This window comes from Myxocyprinus asiaticus, chromosome 28 (assembly GCF_019703515.2).
Source record: "Myxocyprinus asiaticus isolate MX2 ecotype Aquarium Trade chromosome 28, UBuf_Myxa_2, whole genome shotgun sequence".
Taxonomy (NCBI): domain Eukaryota; kingdom Metazoa; phylum Chordata; class Actinopteri; order Cypriniformes; family Catostomidae; genus Myxocyprinus; species Myxocyprinus asiaticus.
In genome coordinates, this window is record NC_059371.1 from 20,489,645 (window position 1) to 20,506,330 (window position 16,686).

Below are 16,686 nucleotides of genomic sequence, written 5' to 3' on the forward strand. Positions count from 1 at the left end.
TAAGGCTGTGATGTAACGGTATCTGTTCTCTCACAGGCCTGCTGTCCTCTTTCGTGGAGGTGGAGTCCATTAAGCGTCACTTTAAGAGTCGGCTGGTTGGCACTGTGCTGAATGGCTACCTGTGTCTGAGGAAGCTGGTGGTGCAGAGAACTAAGCTTATCGATGAGACTCAGGACATGCTGCTGGAGATGCTGGAGGATATGACTACAGGTTCCAGCCTTCACCTTCAGAAGTCTTATACTTGTTGCCTTATTAGAGAGAAACATGTTTCAATGATTTATCTTCTCTTTTAGGGACAGAATCTGAGACCAAAGCATTCATGGCTGTGTGCATTGAAACTGCGAAGCGGTACAACCTGGACGATTATCGCACCCCTGTCTTCATCTTTGAGAGGCTGTGTAGCATCATTTATCCTGTGAGTAAACTCCAGCTCCTTTTCAGTAGCCCTTGAGCTGTCATAGCTTTTTAAATATAGCCTCTCTTTCTGAAACTCAAGCTGTTTTATTTCTCTGTGCTAGGGCTGCAACTAGTGCTTTTGTTAATCGATTAATCTAATGATTATTAGAACGACTATTCAGCAATTATTGCTACGATTAATCATTAGCTCTTAACCGATTATTCAGCTTGTGCCCCGACTTAAAAGGTTGTAATAAATGTGCTTATTAACAATAAAGAGGACAAAATCATCCTTTAAATATACCTCTAAAAAACATTCACTGAATTAAAGGGAAGAAAATACTTTTTATTAAGTTTAATTCGCTAAAGAAATTCACAGCAAAAAATCCTATTGTTATCAAGTGTTTTTGTCTTGTTTTCCATTTAAAATTGTCTAAAAATCCTTAAAACAAGATACATTTACTTGAGAAGCTACATATAAGATATTTAGATTTGCTTTAAGAGAATGTATCTCAAATATAAGTGTATTTTGTCACTTGGTTATACTTCTGCAAGTGCAGTAAAGACTGCATTTTATTTTTGCATTATAATTCCCTCATACTTTGCAATCTACATCACCTCAAGCTGTTTGGAAAATTTAGAGTGCATCTGGACTGTGAGCTGTGTAAGGCGCGAACTGCAGTGCTGCTGTTGCATGTCATCATTAGTTTAATGTGACCTCGTTACATAAAATTAGATCAAACGACTATTCGATAACGAATATTTTTGTCAACAATTTTTTTTTTTTTGTCGATAACGTCGACTAATCGTTTCCGCCCTACTCTGTGCAGGAGGAGAATGAGGTGACAGAGTTCTTTGTTACGCTGGAGAAGGACCCACAGCAGGAGGACTTCCTGCAGGGCCGTATGCCAGGAAACCCATATAGCAGTAATGAACCAGGCATCGGCCCTCTCATGAGGGATATCAAGAACAAGATCTGCCAGGATTGTGATCTGGTGGCACTGCTGGAGGATGACAGCGGCATGGAGGCAAGACATCTGAGACTGTCTTATGTGTTGTGGCTTTACATGTAAACCAATTTAAAATGTCATATATACCATCTTTAAGTTATTTAAAAATTGGTTGAAGTGTGTAACTTTTTCGATGTTAAAATACTTTCCCGTATATCCCAGCTTAATATGCAGACACAACTATAAGTAAACACTGTCTCTGTGGCGCTATAAAAATTCCACCCAACAAAACAATCAGTGGCGCGAGTTTTGGATGGGACGGTTTGTTCAATCAATGTTCGGGAAAGCTGTTTTAAAACTGTTTATTTTTACACATTTTGGATTGAAGGTTTTATCAATAATGCCTATTAATGCCTTTTCCATACATTTTGGCTTTTCTTTGCAGCTCCTTGTAAATAACAAGATTATTAGTCTGGATCTGTCAGTTGCAGAGGTCTATAAGAAGGTCTGGTGCCCCACCAATGAGGTGAGTCAAAAATTACAAAATAGACTAAGTCATATTTTATTATCAATTATGCTTTAACCACTCTGTATCCTGCATACCAAGGGTGAGCCAATGAGGATCATCTACAGAATGAGGGGGCTTCTGGGGGACGCAACTGAGGAATTCATTGAGTCTTTGGACTCAACTACAGGTATCTCTTGTTGTTCTAGTGCTCCTATTTTTCTTAACATTATTGTAAATCTTCTAGTTTAACTCGTATTTCTTATTTTTAATTTGCATTCATTCTCTTGCAGATGAAGAGGAGGATGATGAGGAGGTCTATAAGATGGCTGGAGTGATGGCACAGTGTGGAGGGCTGGAATGCATGCTGAACAGGCTCTCTGGAATCAAAGATTTCAAACAGGGCAGGCATCTTCTCACAGTGAGTACAAAGTTTATCCAACTCTTTCATTACATTTAACAGATTGAGAGTTTGGTTGTGTACCACCAGAAAACTTTAATGGATATTTTACCATCACTTTAAAGGTTCTTCTTAAGTTATTTAGCTACTGTGTGAAAGTGAAGATCAACAGACAACAGCTGGTGAAACCAGAGATGAACACGCTGAATGTCATGTTGGGCACACTGAATCTGGTAAGAAACATACCTTTAGGATGGATCATCACTAGAGCTTTCCAAAGTGGAATTCTTTCCAAAGAGAAAATGTGATAGGATGTTGTAAGTGAGGTCCAATGTTGTTTCAGGCACTGGTTGCAGAGCAGGAGAGCAAAGACAGTGGAGGAGCATCTATAGCAGAGCAGGTTCTTAGTATCATGGAGATTATTCTGGACGAGGCCAATGCTGAGACTGTGTCTGAAGACAAGGTCAGCAAGATAATTTTAGGATTGCAGTTAATTTTACAACTTGATGAACTAGAAAAATTGTAAAATCAGTCAGTTGTGTTCATATCTCTCCATCGTTTTGCTCCTTTAGGGTAACCTGCTGCTGACAGGAGATAAGGACCAGCTAGTGATGCTTCTGGACCAGATCAACACATTATTTGTGCGTTCCAATCCCAGTGTATTGCAGGGACTGTTGCGCATCATTCCCTACCTGTCCTTTGGAGAACTGGAGAAGATGCACATCCTGGTCGAGCGCTTCAAACCCTGCTGCAACTTCGACAAGTATTTTATTAATCTCAGCATGGAAATATTTAAATTACCAAACACCCTTTTACTTCTCCTTGAAGGAATGGAGAATATTTGCAGCTTTTCACACCACTTTCTTTCTCTCATGAAGGTATGATGAGGAACACAGTGCAGATGACAAGGTATTCCTGGACTGCTTCTGTAAAATAGCTGCAGGAATCAAGAACAACAGCAATGGTCATCAACTGAAAGACCTCATCCTACAGAAGGGCATCACCCAGAGTGCTCTGGACTACATGAAGAAACATATCCCCTGTGCTAAGAAGTATGATATGTCTTCATACATTAAAATTCAATCTTAGTCCACATCAATCACTCCAACACTCTCCAGAAAAATTACTTAAAAACTGTTTAAACGGTGATTGTCCTGACTATAAATTCTTTTTTAAGTCTGGATGCAGATGTTTGGAAGAAGTTCCTTGCTCGACCTGCCCTCCCTTTCATCCTTCGACTGCTGCGTGGTTTGGCCACCCAACATCCCCCTACACAGGTAATGATTTTACCACTAGCATGAGATATTTCTTAATATTTTCCCACTGACACTGTAGTATCAACCTAACCATCCCTTCACCCACTCTCTGTTTGTACCTATTAGATGCTAATCGGAACAGATTCGATAACCAATTTGCACAAGCTGGAGCAGGTGTCCAGTGACGAGGGTATCGGCACTTTAGCAGAGAATCTTCTGGAGGCACTTAGGGAGCATGCAGAGGTTAACCTGAAGATCGATGCGGCTCGAAGGGAAACTCGAGCGGAGAAGAAACGCATGGCCATGGCAATGAGGCAGAAAGCTCTCGGCACACTGGGAATGACAGTGAGTTGGATGTTAAGAAGCTTGGCGTATAGAACAGTTGAAGAAAACTGCTTTGGCCAGCAGCCATATCACCCTGTAGCTCTAGATTGGTTGCCCACCGAAGCTAAGCAGAGTTGAGCCTGTTCAGTACCTGGATAGGAGACCTCCTGGGGAAGACTAAGGTTGCTGCTGGAAGAGGCCAGGTAGTGTTAGTGAGGCCAGCAGGGGGTGCTCATCCTGTGTTCTGTGTTGGTCCTAATGCCCCAGTATAGTGACAGGAAAACACTATACTGTAAAAAGGCACCGTCCTTCGGATGAGACGTTAATCCATGGACCTGACTCTCTGTGGTCAATAAAAATCCCAGGACATTTCTCGTAAAGATTAGGGGTGTAACCCTGGTGTCCTAGCCAAATTCCCCCCATTGGCCTTTATCAGCCATGGCCTCCTAATAACCCCCATCCCTGTATTGGCTCTATCACTCTTCTCTCTCCTCTCCACCATTAGCTGGTGTGTGGTGAGCATTCTGGCACACTATGTCTGCCGTCGCATCATCCAGGTGGATGCTGTACACTGGTGGTGGTTGAGGAGAGTTCCCGGTTCACTGTGTAAAGTGCTTTGAGTGTAGTATCAGAAAAGCGCTATATAAATGTAATGTTCGTTCATTCATTCATTCATACTTTGTCTGAAGATTTTAAATCTTGTATCAGGGTTTTATTATAGTTGTTCATTGTTAAAGTAGTATATTTGTATTTTATTTTTCGATTCATGTCCCCCAATGTGTGCCTCATGCCAGAATCCACCGTTTCTGAATCTTATTTAATTGGATTATGGTGGTTTTAATTCCATGAGGATTTTTTATTTTATTTTATTTAAAAAAATTTCAGCTGACACTTTTGAGAAGTCAGACCAGATTTAGCTTAAATGTTTATCAACAATAGATTTTAAAAACCTCATATAAGCTTTTAATCACTGTACCTTACCTGTCATGGCATTAAATCACAAACAGGTTTTAAGTTAATTTCAATTTAGTTTAGTTTTAATTTTTCACTTAGTGATTGTTAGTTTGTTTTTCAGAGTATATATAGGTTCTATTTCAGTTTTCGTATTTTAGGGCTTCGAAAGTAAACGCATTAAATGATGATGATCTGTTAAATTTCTCAGGGCCATCTAGTTTTATTGCAGTCTAGTAGCATTTTCCTGATTAATGAAGGCAGCTTATAAAGGTTTTAAAGGGGTCATGACATGCCTTTTTTTATTATTTCAATATATTTGTAGAACGTGATCATTTTTCACCCGCATTCTGACCATCTGTCAGAAATGCTCAGTTTTGGTTTTGGTGTTGCTTGTCCTTTAAGACTCGACTGGCTGCCTGTTCTTGATTGACCTGCTCTCTCTCCTTGCAATCTCACTGCTCACCGTGACTAGGCGGGGCTACAGAAGTAATGAGGTAAAGCAGGTGTTGATGTGTTGTTGTGGAGGTGGGCAGATGCAAATGTCTACCACAGTGTGACATCATGTGGAGAAAGTAGAGAACGATTTGTTTTGGCAGCTTGGTTTCAACAAATGCTCTTCTTGGAGTTAGGAGGAAGTTTTGAGTTCTGAAACTTACAGTATGTTTTTATAGTACAATGACCTCCTTGTATGTCAAAAGATCAAGGAAAATTGTATTCCTCATGTCATGACCCCTTTAAATTTTGTATTATACTGTGTCACAAACAAAATATTTCAGTCATTTTTATTTTAGATTTTGTATTTTATTTTTGTTTTTTTGTTTACAGATTTTTTTCATTGTAATTTTCATGAACAACCTCTGTCTTGCATCACTTGTGTCTTGTTTCACTGTAATTTGTTGACTTATTTTTTGGCAGTTTCATTATGCTGCCACTGCAAGGTCAATAGTTTGATTTTGTTTGCTTTCAGACCAATGAGAAGGGCCAGGTGGTGACTAAGACGACCCTGCTTAAACAGATGGAGGAGCTCATCGAAGAACCTGGTTTGACCTGCTGTATTTGTAGAGAGGGCTACAAGTTCCAGGTATGTATGCTGATCATTTGCATGATTTTACTGTAGGTCCCATGATAAGTTGTGCCATTGTTGTGTTATTAATGTGACCTCTTCATTGTTATCTAATGTTTGCATGTATTCTCTCCCACACAGCCTACCAAAGTACTGGGCATCTATACATTTACGAAGCGTGTAGCCCTTGAGGAGTCTGAGAACAAACCGCGCAAGCAGCAGGGCTACAGCACTGTCTCACACTTTAACATAGTCCATTATGACTGTCACCTTGCAGCTGTCAGGTGTGTGAAATCGTCTGGTCTCTTTTTGGTTGCATTGGATTTGATCAAGGAAGGTTATATAGTCTCACTGTTATCTTATTTTTCTCTCTGTATGTCTGGATCAGGCTTGCTAGAGGGCGTGAAGAATGGGAGAGTGCCGCACTGCAGAATGCCAATACAAAGTGCAATGGGCTCCTACCAGTATGGGGGCCACACGTACCTGAATCTGCCTTCGCCACCTGCCTGGCAAGGTATGCCCTGCTTGCGTTCAGTTTGAAGTGAATGAGTACTAAGGTGTACTCCTGCACAAGTTACTGATTATGTAAGGGATAATGTACAGTCAGTTAGTCACTATCACAAAATAGACCCCAACAGGGTGATCTGGTATCATCCTGAAAAACTTTATTTTGTGATGGCTCAATATGTCACTTATTACATGCCTACTTGGTTAATAAATAAATGGACATTACTGATTTTAATTTAAACTATTATGTCAGAAGACAGACACCGCAGGGTTATACGAGAGACATGAAATTAGCACAGCTATGTAAATCGTTGCCTGGGACAACGGTCAATTATGCAGTTTTAGCGGTCATTGTACAAAAATATTTTACCTGAATATTTTGATTGAATGCTGCAATCGACCAATCAGAATCAAGTATTCCAGTATTATAACTATAATAAATGTATCATTCTGGATTATAACTCTGTTTTGTTACCATTTTGCAGGCACAACACATATCTGCAGGAGTGCACAGGGCAGAGAGAACCCACATACCAGCTCAACATTCACGATACCAAACTGCTGTTCCTGCGCTTTGCCATGGAGCAATCCTTTAGTGTGGACACAGGGGGAGGAGGCCGCGAGAGCAACATCCATCTCATCCCCTACATCATTCACACAGTTCTCTACGTCCTCAATACGTTCGTATTTCAACTTTGGCTTTACTACAGTTTTAGAAATTCATGGTTGGGGATTAGGTTAGGACAGGGGTGTCAAACTCGGTTCCTGGAGGGCCACAGTCCAGCAGAGTTTAGCTCCAACCCTAATTAAACACACCTGAAGCAGCTAATCAAGGTCTACAGGAGTGCTTGAAGATTACAAGGCAGCATTTTGGAGCAGGGCTGGAACTAAACTCTGCAGGGCTGCGGCCCTCCAGGAACTGAGTTTGACACCCCTGGGCCATCAAAATATGTTGATCCAGGATATGTTCATTCATGTCTTGCATGTCTTGTTTAATGATTGGAATGCCCCAGTTTTAGCTTTTACCATTTGCATTGACTGGTTTGAATTTCACACATTGCTATTTGCCGGTTCCAGAGTTGTTTGAGATGTTAATGATGGAATACCTTATTTTTGCTCTTCAGAACAAGGGCCACATCACGGGAGGAGAAGAATCTTCAGAGCTTCCTGGAGCAGCCTTGTGAAAAGTGGGTGGAGACTTCATACGAGGTGGACGGGCCACACTACTTCACCATACTGGCCATGCACATCCTGCCACCTGAGCGCTGGATGGCTACACGTGTTGACTTCCTGCGCAGGCTGCTGGTCACCGCTCATGCTCGCAAGGTTTCACCAGGGGGTGCTAATAAGTAAGAGACCAATGCTTTACTCTGCACGTATCAGAGTTGGAACATTTAATGTGCGAAATATTACGTGTTTGCTTAGGGTTTCTATTTTTGGTTTTGGACGGTGTTTTGTGCTTACTTTAAGCAGCTTATGTTGGCTTTGAAGATTAGTGCTTGATTTTATGAGGCAGTGGTTAGGCTTGGTTGTGTCAGATTGCATTAGGTTTTAGTACAACTTAGTAGTATTATTGTTTGTGGCCATGTACTCTGTTGAATGATGTTGTTTACTGGAACAATGATGTAATGTAATTTCTGTTTTCAGACATTTTTGATAATTGCATTTTGTGAGTCAAAAGTGCAAATATAGAATGTTTTTTGAGTGAATAAGTTGTCAGTGAAAATTAAATGCATCTGTGTGATGAGTGATTTAATAACAAATTTGATTTTTATAATTTCAGACTCGCAGACAAAGCAGTGAAGGAGTATGCTGTTTACCGCTCACCACTTCTCTTCTGGGGTCTGGTGGATCTCATCTATGACATGTTCAGGGTATGAAAATATCCTCTAAATTCTTTATTTGTGTGCATTATTTGTAATAAGCGCATCATTTCATGAATTCATCTTTTTTTTTTTACTATGTTTCCACTACAGAAAGTGCCCACCAGCAACACAGAGGGAGGCTGGTCCTTCTCACTTGCAGAGTACATAAGACACAATGATATGCCTATCTATGAGGCTTCAGAAAGGGTGTTGAGGGCCTTCCAGGATGAGTTCATGCCTGCTGAATCCTTCTCAGAGTTCCTGGATGTCGTAGGTGAGAAATGTTCACACACTTTTCTGCCTTGTACGAAACACAAAGTTAGCAAATGGATAGATTGCAACCTTGTGAGATGTTCTCAAGTAGGTATAGCTGCAGGCCGGAGACCAACAAATGGGGCGGAATCTCCAAAAGAGGGTGGGGTTACTCTGAAAGGGGGTGTGGCTACTCCAAAAGGGGATTACGCCAACTCAGAAAGGGGGCGTCACTTCCACTCACTGTTAATGTTAGGGAAAGGGTTAGGTAAGGGGCTCCCTAGATCTTCAATGGCGTTTTGGAGCAACTGCCCATTTTTGGAGCAATGCCTGCAGCTATACCCTACTCAATGTTGTAGGTTTAATTAAAGGAATGTTCCAGGTTCAGTTGGGGTTCAAAAAGTAAGCGTAAATGGCATAATGTTTGATAACCACAAAAACTAATTTCGACTCATCCCTTGTTTAATTTAAGAAAAATAAAATCACGGTTACAGTAAGGCACGTACAATGGAAGAGAATAGAACCAATCCGTAAACATTAAAATACACATTGTTTTAAAAGCATAGCTACAAGATGCAAACATTATACGTGTAACATTATTTAGTGTGATAAAATCACTTACTAACCTTATCTGTGTAGTTATATCCAAAATTACAACTTTGTTGTCATGACGATGTAACACTGTTAAACCCTGTAATCTGGTTAATACTGTAACACTAGTAAATCTCAGATTTTTTTCACACTAAAATCATGTAAAAAAAAAAAATAAACGAGGGACGAGGAAAAATAATTTTTTGTGGTAGTCAACATTATGCCACACATGCTGTTGATTATGCTTAACTTGAACCTGGAACATTTCTTTTAAAGGCAGTCAAGCTGTAAAATAATGTTGCTGTATATTGTTAGCTTTGGTGGCTTTTGAAAACCTACAATCATGAGTTGTTCTCTTGTTCACACTCAGCTTTGCTATTTCTTTCGGCAGGACTTCTGTCAGACATCGCAGACCCTGACGCCTTCCTGCAGGACCTGTTGAACTTTGTACCCTGATGGCACACATTTATGCACCTCACTTATGGACTTGAGACCGCTCTGTCCAATGCAGGTGTTCCTCACCGCGGAGTTTGTCCGCTAACCGGACCCAGCTATTCGCTAACTCCAAAGGGACACCTTTCAATCGGGGCCCAGGCTCCCAAAATGTCAAAATCAGCTCACCCACACTCATTCACATCTTCTTCTGATCCTGATTTCTGCTTGGGTTTATTCAGTTATAACTCTCCTGAACCAGAAAATGACATGTAGCCTGATGAGTTAATGCACATTTATTCTAAAATGGTTTCGCAACAGCTAATACACAGAAACGCACCATGCTGTTTTGATCCGACATGTTGCAGGTGATCTGTTTGGGAATCTAATTATTTCTCAATCTGATGGCTTTTATTTTTTCCAGTTTTTGATTGTTTATGATGTTATTTTTTTTTGTCTCAAGTTCTATATTGGCTAAAAGTTACAGCTTCAGTGAAATGAGAACTAATCTCTCGTGGTCATGTTCCATATTTCTGGAAAAAAAAAAAATTCTTTTTTTTTTTTTGCAGTGGTGTTGTATGAATTGATTGCAGTTTGTGAGAAAGGCAAGGCCTGACACTGGTTGTGCAATGTGATGCAAATGTGTGAAGATTGTTTTTCTTGTGTAAATGGTAAAAGAGTGAGACGAAAGCTTGTTTAATGTGTAACTTCTGTGAATTGGGAATATTTTCAGATTTGTAAAGGGTTTTACCTGCATCAACAATGAAACACAAAGATAAAAAGAATAAAGGGCCTGCATATTTATTTTGAAAGCCTTTTTCCCCACAGTTTTTCTGGTAGGGTTTTTCTTTTTTTGATCATAAGTCACAATACTAAATTTCTTTTTTGTTTTGTCTTGCACCGACCGTAATTCACAAAATAATATTCCACAGATTAAACATTTTCCCAGAGCAAGCTGTGCCTCTGGTAAGCAAGGTGCCACTGAGAAATGTCTCGGTGATTTTATGTTTATTCTTATTCTACAATATAAACACACACCTGCAATGGGGTATTCTTGAGCTGAATGCATGGTGTGAAGTTTGTTTAAAAAAAAAAAAAAAAAAGAAAAGAAAAACCCAATTAGTGTTTATTCGCCTATTCCCGCTGCTACAATGTTCAACTGTTGCTGAATGTCTGCTTTTCAAATTAGCTCAATTTAATAAAGGTGTAAGAATACCACATCTGGCTCAGTGTGTCATCTAAGATGTAACACAACAGCAAAAGTAGTTTTGTTTTCATATATTAAAGAAGATCCTTTCTTACAGTAGTTTATATTATATGGTAATAGTCATGTTATACAGTACATATTCATGTTTTTGTGGTATTAATTTTCAGCGTCCTACTTTTTCCCCCCAAACTTTCCAAGACTAGAAATAAGCAAACTTGTTTTCTCACTTACACAGTGCATACAAATGCAAAATATTTAATATATAAATTAAACTGGCTTTTTTTAAGGACAACAATATAGGTGCATGATACGGGAGGGTGGAGCCACAAGCATGCACGCCCGTCATTTAATATGTAAATTAAAAGGGCATGTCTTAAAGGCAGCATTATTGGGAAAATGCTGAAGTTGTAGGAGGGCGAAGCTGACATGTCTTCCATTTTCACTTCTGTGGGTAGGTATACAAAGACTGGGACTAGATGTGTTTGCATACATTTATTTTTATTTTTTTTTCCAAGTTTAGATTTAAAATGTAGTGGTTATAAATGTATTTCCCTGCGTCTGACCTCTTGTCAAACTTTCCAAGACTAGAATATGCAGACTTGCTTTTTGCTCAGTTAAGTGCTTCATACAAACTCCAAAAATATATGTAAATTTAAAGGGCGTGTCTTAAGGACAGCACTGAATGCAATTGTTAAAGGAGGGCGGAGCCACAGAGATACTCACGCCCAATATGTAATATGTTAACCAAGAGGGCGTGCCTTAAAAGCACAGTACCCAATGCGACTGTTGCAGGTGGGCGGAGAAGACATGTCTTCTTCTCCACCCGTTTTCACTTTGTGGGTGGATGTACTTACTCAGACTGGGCTGATTCCTGAGTTTTTACCGCAAGTTGACAACCAGCTCTCCAGCCCGCTGTATCAGTGGGTAAAACGCCGGCCGCGACCACCGACGGATGGTAGAAGGGCAGCTGTGAGTTCATGAAATATGTACCGGTCACTGTGTTTTATCTGGCCGATAGAAGCGCGAGTATGGCCTATTATTTGTGTGACATTAAATAAAGGGAGTGCACCTTGCGTCCGCGATCATGGGGTGACGTATGCTGCTCTACAGTATCTGTAGTTTAATGCGAAGAGACATTACTCGGGAGAAAGATGGATTTACCTCGTCGTTTTCCAGACCCGGTGCTCAACCAGATAGTCTTCAGTGAAATCGCGGCATCCCATGGAAAAGGTGCAGCTTCTGCAACCGGGACTGTGTCTGGCGCCACGGTATCCAGCGCACTGAGAAACGATTTGGGCTCTAACATTAATGTGTTAAAAACACTAAATCTCCGCTTCCGATGTTTCCTTTCCAAAGTGCACGAATTAGAGCGCAGAAATAAGTTATTGGAGATCCAGCTGCAGCACGCGCTGGAGCAGTCCCGGTACCGAGTCCTGTTTTCCCGAGAGCAAGCGGTCCAGACGAACCTCGAGCTGCCTTATACAAACACACTGTGTCAGTCGAGACTTCCCGGTAAAATCTGGAGTTTCTCAAATACGTCCAGATACGGAGGACGGTTCGAAACTCATCAGGGGCCCGGAGTGACCTGGACTCATCCTGATGGTGTCGGGGTTCAGATTGACACCATCACACCTGAACTCAGGGCCTTGTACAATGTTTTGGCCAAAGTCAAGCGCGAGAGAGACGAATACAGGAGAAAGTAAGTACAGCTCAAGTTCATTTCAAGCTTTTATCTTTTGCAAATGTCTACATTTAAATGAAACTCGTGTTACTCGTGTTACAATAACTCGAGATTTAGTGACTATGGTACTTTGCCTGAAACCATGGTATATTTTTGGAAGGGAAGGTTTTCGCAATTACAAATGGTCACATTTATGTTTGTTAAGGCCCCTAAGATTGTGAAAAACTAATGGACACTGAAAATCCTCTACTCAATTGACTGAGTAAACTCGAGTTATGGCGTCTCCAAAACTTTTGCTATTAAGTTCACTTAACTTGATGTTCATATAGAATTAACTTAACTATTTAAGTTAAGGTTACTAGATGCAAGTAGACTCAAGAGACTCAACTCAGATTGGCTATTAAAATGTTGTTTCAACTTAATAATTTTAATTGAATGGACTCAAATTTAGGTAATTCAATTACACTGCTTACAAAATAAGTATTATAACAGATTCTAGGTTAGTCATTAAATAAATTTAATTCTCCACAGAAATGCAGATATGGCTGTACTTCAGTTGTACATGCACAAGGGGAACATAGATAGTGTTACAGAGTTAAGTTTGCCTCCTTTTGTTCAAACCTGACCAAAGGAGACCCAGATCACCCTAATGGTGACATCACACGAAACATCTGTTTGCAACACAACAACAGAAATAATACTGCAAAAGAGCTAAAACCTCTATGAATTCTTAATAACATTTATAATTTAAATGCCCCCATATGTTCCCTTTGACAAGAAAACATAGTTAAATGATTCAAGTGCAAGGCATTGTGGGTATTCCATAGCCTCAGTTTTGTTCTCAATACTTTATTAACACTTCAGATCTTAAGTCTGTGGAGTTTTAAGAAAAATAAGTTCAAGGAACTTAGATATTTGAGTTATGAGCCCCAAACTTTACATTTCAAGTAAAGTTTAATTAAGACAACTTGATTCTTCCAGTAATGACAACATTAGGGTTTACAGTATGCTCTAAAAAGATAGTCGATCCTTGCCCCCTGTGTGTTCCTAGTAAACAAAAGTGTGCCTTTACTTTCTTTTTTATGTGGCTCTCCCTGAGGTATGTTTCTTGATAGTGTCTTTACAATATAAGACTCCATCAGTATCCCCTAGATGTTCTCCAGTGTCCTATTGCAAAGCATCCAGTTTGGACCTGAAATCTAAGAAAGCAGATGTGATATTTTATCTGGCAGAAACCATTAACTTTTTCTCTCCTTCAAATGGGAAACTCTAAAACCAAGAGTCCCGGAGTGCAAAGCTGTCGCTTTGAATAGGAGCCACTGAGAACTGGTTTAAAACTTCTGCCAATTCTCTTTACATTATTTTTATTTTTCTCCAAGGGGACCAATTTTTATTGTTATTACTTTACATTTATACATTTGGCAGACACTTTTATCCAAAGCAACTTACAATGCCCTTATTACAGGGACAATCTCCCTGAAGCAACCTGGAGTTAAGTGCCTTGCTCAAGGACACAATGATGGTGGTTGTGTGGATTGAACCAACAACCTTTTGCTTACTAATTCAGTGCTTTAGTCCACTACATCACTCCTAATTACTTCACTGTTATGACCATTATATATACTACTATTACTTCACGCTATACATTTATTTTCCACCCAGATTGTATAAGTGGGAAGGGGATTTCCACCTCTGGATTTCTGTTTTAGAAATATGTTCATCATTTGATTAATTGGTTGAACCAATATTTTTTTATGTTGTCAGTGTAAATGAAACCGTGTATGTTGATTTGTAAAAGGAATTTCTGGTTTCCTAAAGGATGCTTGATTTAAATGTCTACTGCTGGGAAAGTGATGAATAAATCATTCGTGCCAAATTCCATGTTTCTGACTAGCACACATTCATTGCTCAACACAAATGAGTTACTGTAACTTTAAGACATATCCGGCCCTCTAGAAACCCCAGACTCATGAAGAACGCTGAGGCATTTGCTTACAATACTACAACAGGTTAATAAACATGGAGTGAATTAATCAGGACTATTTTTGGAGGAAAACCCACAACATCTGACCCAGAACTGCCTTTGTGATTCCCCAGTCATGACTGTATCATTCTTGAAACTGTGACACTGGCTGAAGATAGTCCTTACAAAAATAGTCTAGATGTCATCCATAAAGGGTTTTCTTGGCTGCCTGAACAGATGTTGACTGTCTGTGAGAAAAAGCAGACTAATGGGCCACACAATGATTCAATTCCAGGTCTTGAGTGGGCTGGAAACCCCACTATATCAAGTAGTTACACTATTGGGTGCCGGTATCCTTTGATATATCTGTGCTTACAGTAGCCATTTTGTTATGAATGGGCTATATCTGAGATACATCCTTGAGTAAATACAGAATATACGACACAGGAAAGAACTGTCACAGCAAAGCTCTTAGTACTTTTTTTGTGCCTTGATACACAGTGGGTCTCCTAGTTGTGTTATTTGTCTTGATATTTACTGTCTGTGGCAAGGAGGAGGGCAGGGCCGGGCCATGATGATGCACGCCCGGCCCCTAATCAGGCTAATCAAGCCGACAAGAGGGATAAAGGCCGCCGGACATGGAGGTTCAGGAGAGACAGAGCTACAGGCAGCTGCCATGTATGTGTTTATGTTTTTGTCTTTTTGTTTAATTAAATATTACTTTGATGCTTCGTCCGGTTCTCTGATACACCGTAGCCTGGTCCTCGGTCACTCCTCCATCCTCTAGTGGATGACAGCCGCTCCTCCCCGTGTGGATCGGAGGCAGTCCTCCAGCCCCTGGCGGACGGAACGGCCCGCTGCATTTTGGTGGATGGTAGGGGTCTCCTCCGCCCCTGGCAGCTGTTCTCATGCTCCAGGCGGTTGGTAGTGAGCCCCTCCCTGATCGCAGATGGCAGTCTTCCCTTTGACCTCACCGCGTTTTAACGGCCGGTAGGGGTCTCCTCTGCCCCTGGCAGTGGCCCCTCCGCTTTCAGGCGGTCGGTAAGGAGCCCCTCCTCCCCTTGCGGTTGGCCGCGGCTGCTCCTTTGGGGTGGATGGTAGTGGCAAGGACTCTACTACGGCGTATCCCTCCTCCTTCCCAGGCTTCCGCACCAATGTAACGGCGTAAAAGGGAAAGGAGGAGGCGAGAACCAGACGAAGCATCAAAGTAATGTTTAATTAAACAAAAAGACACAAAAATAAACACATACAGGGCAGCTGCCTGTAGCTCTCTCGCTCCCGATCCTCCGCATCTGGCGGCCTTTATCCCTCTCGTCGGCTTGATTAGCCTGATTAGGGGCCGGGCTTGCATCATCACGGCCCAGCCCCGCCCTCCTCCTTGCCACACTGTCATTATAGGCCAATAGCACGAAGGTTTTAGGCATTACTAGCGAATAAGAACAGAGGATTGACTTCAGTTAACTGTCCCTACAGACATTATTCGATCTGCTGCTTTTCTCTTCTGCTGTATGTACAGGGCAATTTGAGAGTCACTCCTGTTAGTAGCCCAAATACAGTTGCCAATCCCAATCGCTACTGTGAACGTAGCCACTGAGTCCATTTGTGTTCACATAGCTTTTCTTCTGTGCTCAACATAAAATTAACCTTACGGTTTGAGATATAGTATAGGCTAATGGTTTAATTTTTTGCATTGCTCTTTGCGCTGCTGTCGTCTCATGTTTGTTCTGTCCTCGGATAGAGTGTCCTAGTAGCAGCCGGTGGGTTAGGCTGGATGTTGGTGGTCTGTTGTATTAAATGTGAACCGAGACAGGTGGAAAGTGTGGCATCAGGCTCATGTGTGAGCAAAGACCGTCCCCCAGGAAATCACTCAAACAAATATAAAATGCAAGGTTTATAAATTAAGCACCTGTATGGCAATAGGCAGAATAGACCTTATGTTCTATATATTTATGACCTTGTGTTTTTTAAAGTAATTGGTGTCAAAATAGAAGGAGAAACAAAAACAGCTCTTATGAACACATTTGCTTCATAGCAATCTGTTGAAATACTGGTATGTGCCAATTTTAATAGTCTTTTGCTATTTTCATTCATTTTCATCATTATGCCTTTGCTGAAGTGAAGAGTTCTGTTCTTGGCTCGAACGCAGCATACCATGAACTATTATGCAGCCATGCAGAGATTATTATACTGTCGAAACTGACTTCAGTTTTGGTTTGTTTGTTGACGTTCGTTGCGCATTTATGAATAATATAAGAGAAGCTCATTCACGCGAGACCTTGCGCTATTTTGCGATAAAAATGTGCGCTACCCTGAATGAGCTTCTCTCAAGCATTAATAAAA

At 40.7% G+C, this 16,686-nt stretch overlaps 2 protein-coding genes across 14 annotated transcripts in view; both read left to right on the forward strand.

The window, feature by feature from the left end:
• The window catches only part of ubr4 (ubiquitin protein ligase E3 component n-recognin 4), an 81,169-nt gene extending 70,456 nt beyond the window's left edge, over positions 1-10,713 (forward strand). For all 13 annotated transcript variants that reach the window (XM_051660857.1, XM_051660860.1, XM_051660862.1 and 10 more), the window contains 20 exons: positions 37-210; positions 294-415; positions 1,227-1,424; positions 1,792-1,872; positions 1,954-2,041; positions 2,145-2,272; positions 2,377-2,484; positions 2,595-2,714; positions 2,824-3,014; positions 3,130-3,303; positions 3,429-3,528; positions 3,634-3,852; positions 5,753-5,866; positions 5,990-6,132; positions 6,237-6,362; positions 6,841-7,035; positions 7,480-7,704; positions 8,139-8,229; positions 8,332-8,494; positions 9,455-10,713. In XM_051660857.1, coding sequence (XP_051516817.1) covers positions 37-210; positions 294-415; positions 1,227-1,424; positions 1,792-1,872; positions 1,954-2,041; positions 2,145-2,272; positions 2,377-2,484; positions 2,595-2,714; positions 2,824-3,014; positions 3,130-3,303; positions 3,429-3,528; positions 3,634-3,852; positions 5,753-5,866; positions 5,990-6,132; positions 6,237-6,362; positions 6,841-7,035; positions 7,480-7,704; positions 8,139-8,229; positions 8,332-8,494; positions 9,455-9,519 — 2,825 coding nt within the window. In that variant the 3' untranslated portion in view covers positions 9,520-10,713. The remainder of the gene's footprint in view (positions 1-36; positions 211-293; positions 416-1,226; positions 1,425-1,791; positions 1,873-1,953; positions 2,042-2,144; positions 2,273-2,376; positions 2,485-2,594; positions 2,715-2,823; positions 3,015-3,129; positions 3,304-3,428; positions 3,529-3,633; positions 3,853-5,752; positions 5,867-5,989; positions 6,133-6,236; positions 6,363-6,840; positions 7,036-7,479; positions 7,705-8,138; positions 8,230-8,331; positions 8,495-9,454) is intronic.
• A 795-nt stretch (positions 10,714-11,508) lies between these two features.
• Positions 11,509-16,686, forward strand: part of iffo2a (intermediate filament family orphan 2a) — a 31,313-nt gene continuing 26,135 nt past the window's right edge. Inside the window, exon 1 of the mRNA XM_051660882.1 lies at positions 11,509-12,401. Within this exon, the coding sequence (XP_051516842.1) occupies positions 11,854-12,401 (548 nt within the window). The 5' untranslated portion in view covers positions 11,509-11,853. The remainder of the gene's footprint in view (positions 12,402-16,686) is intronic.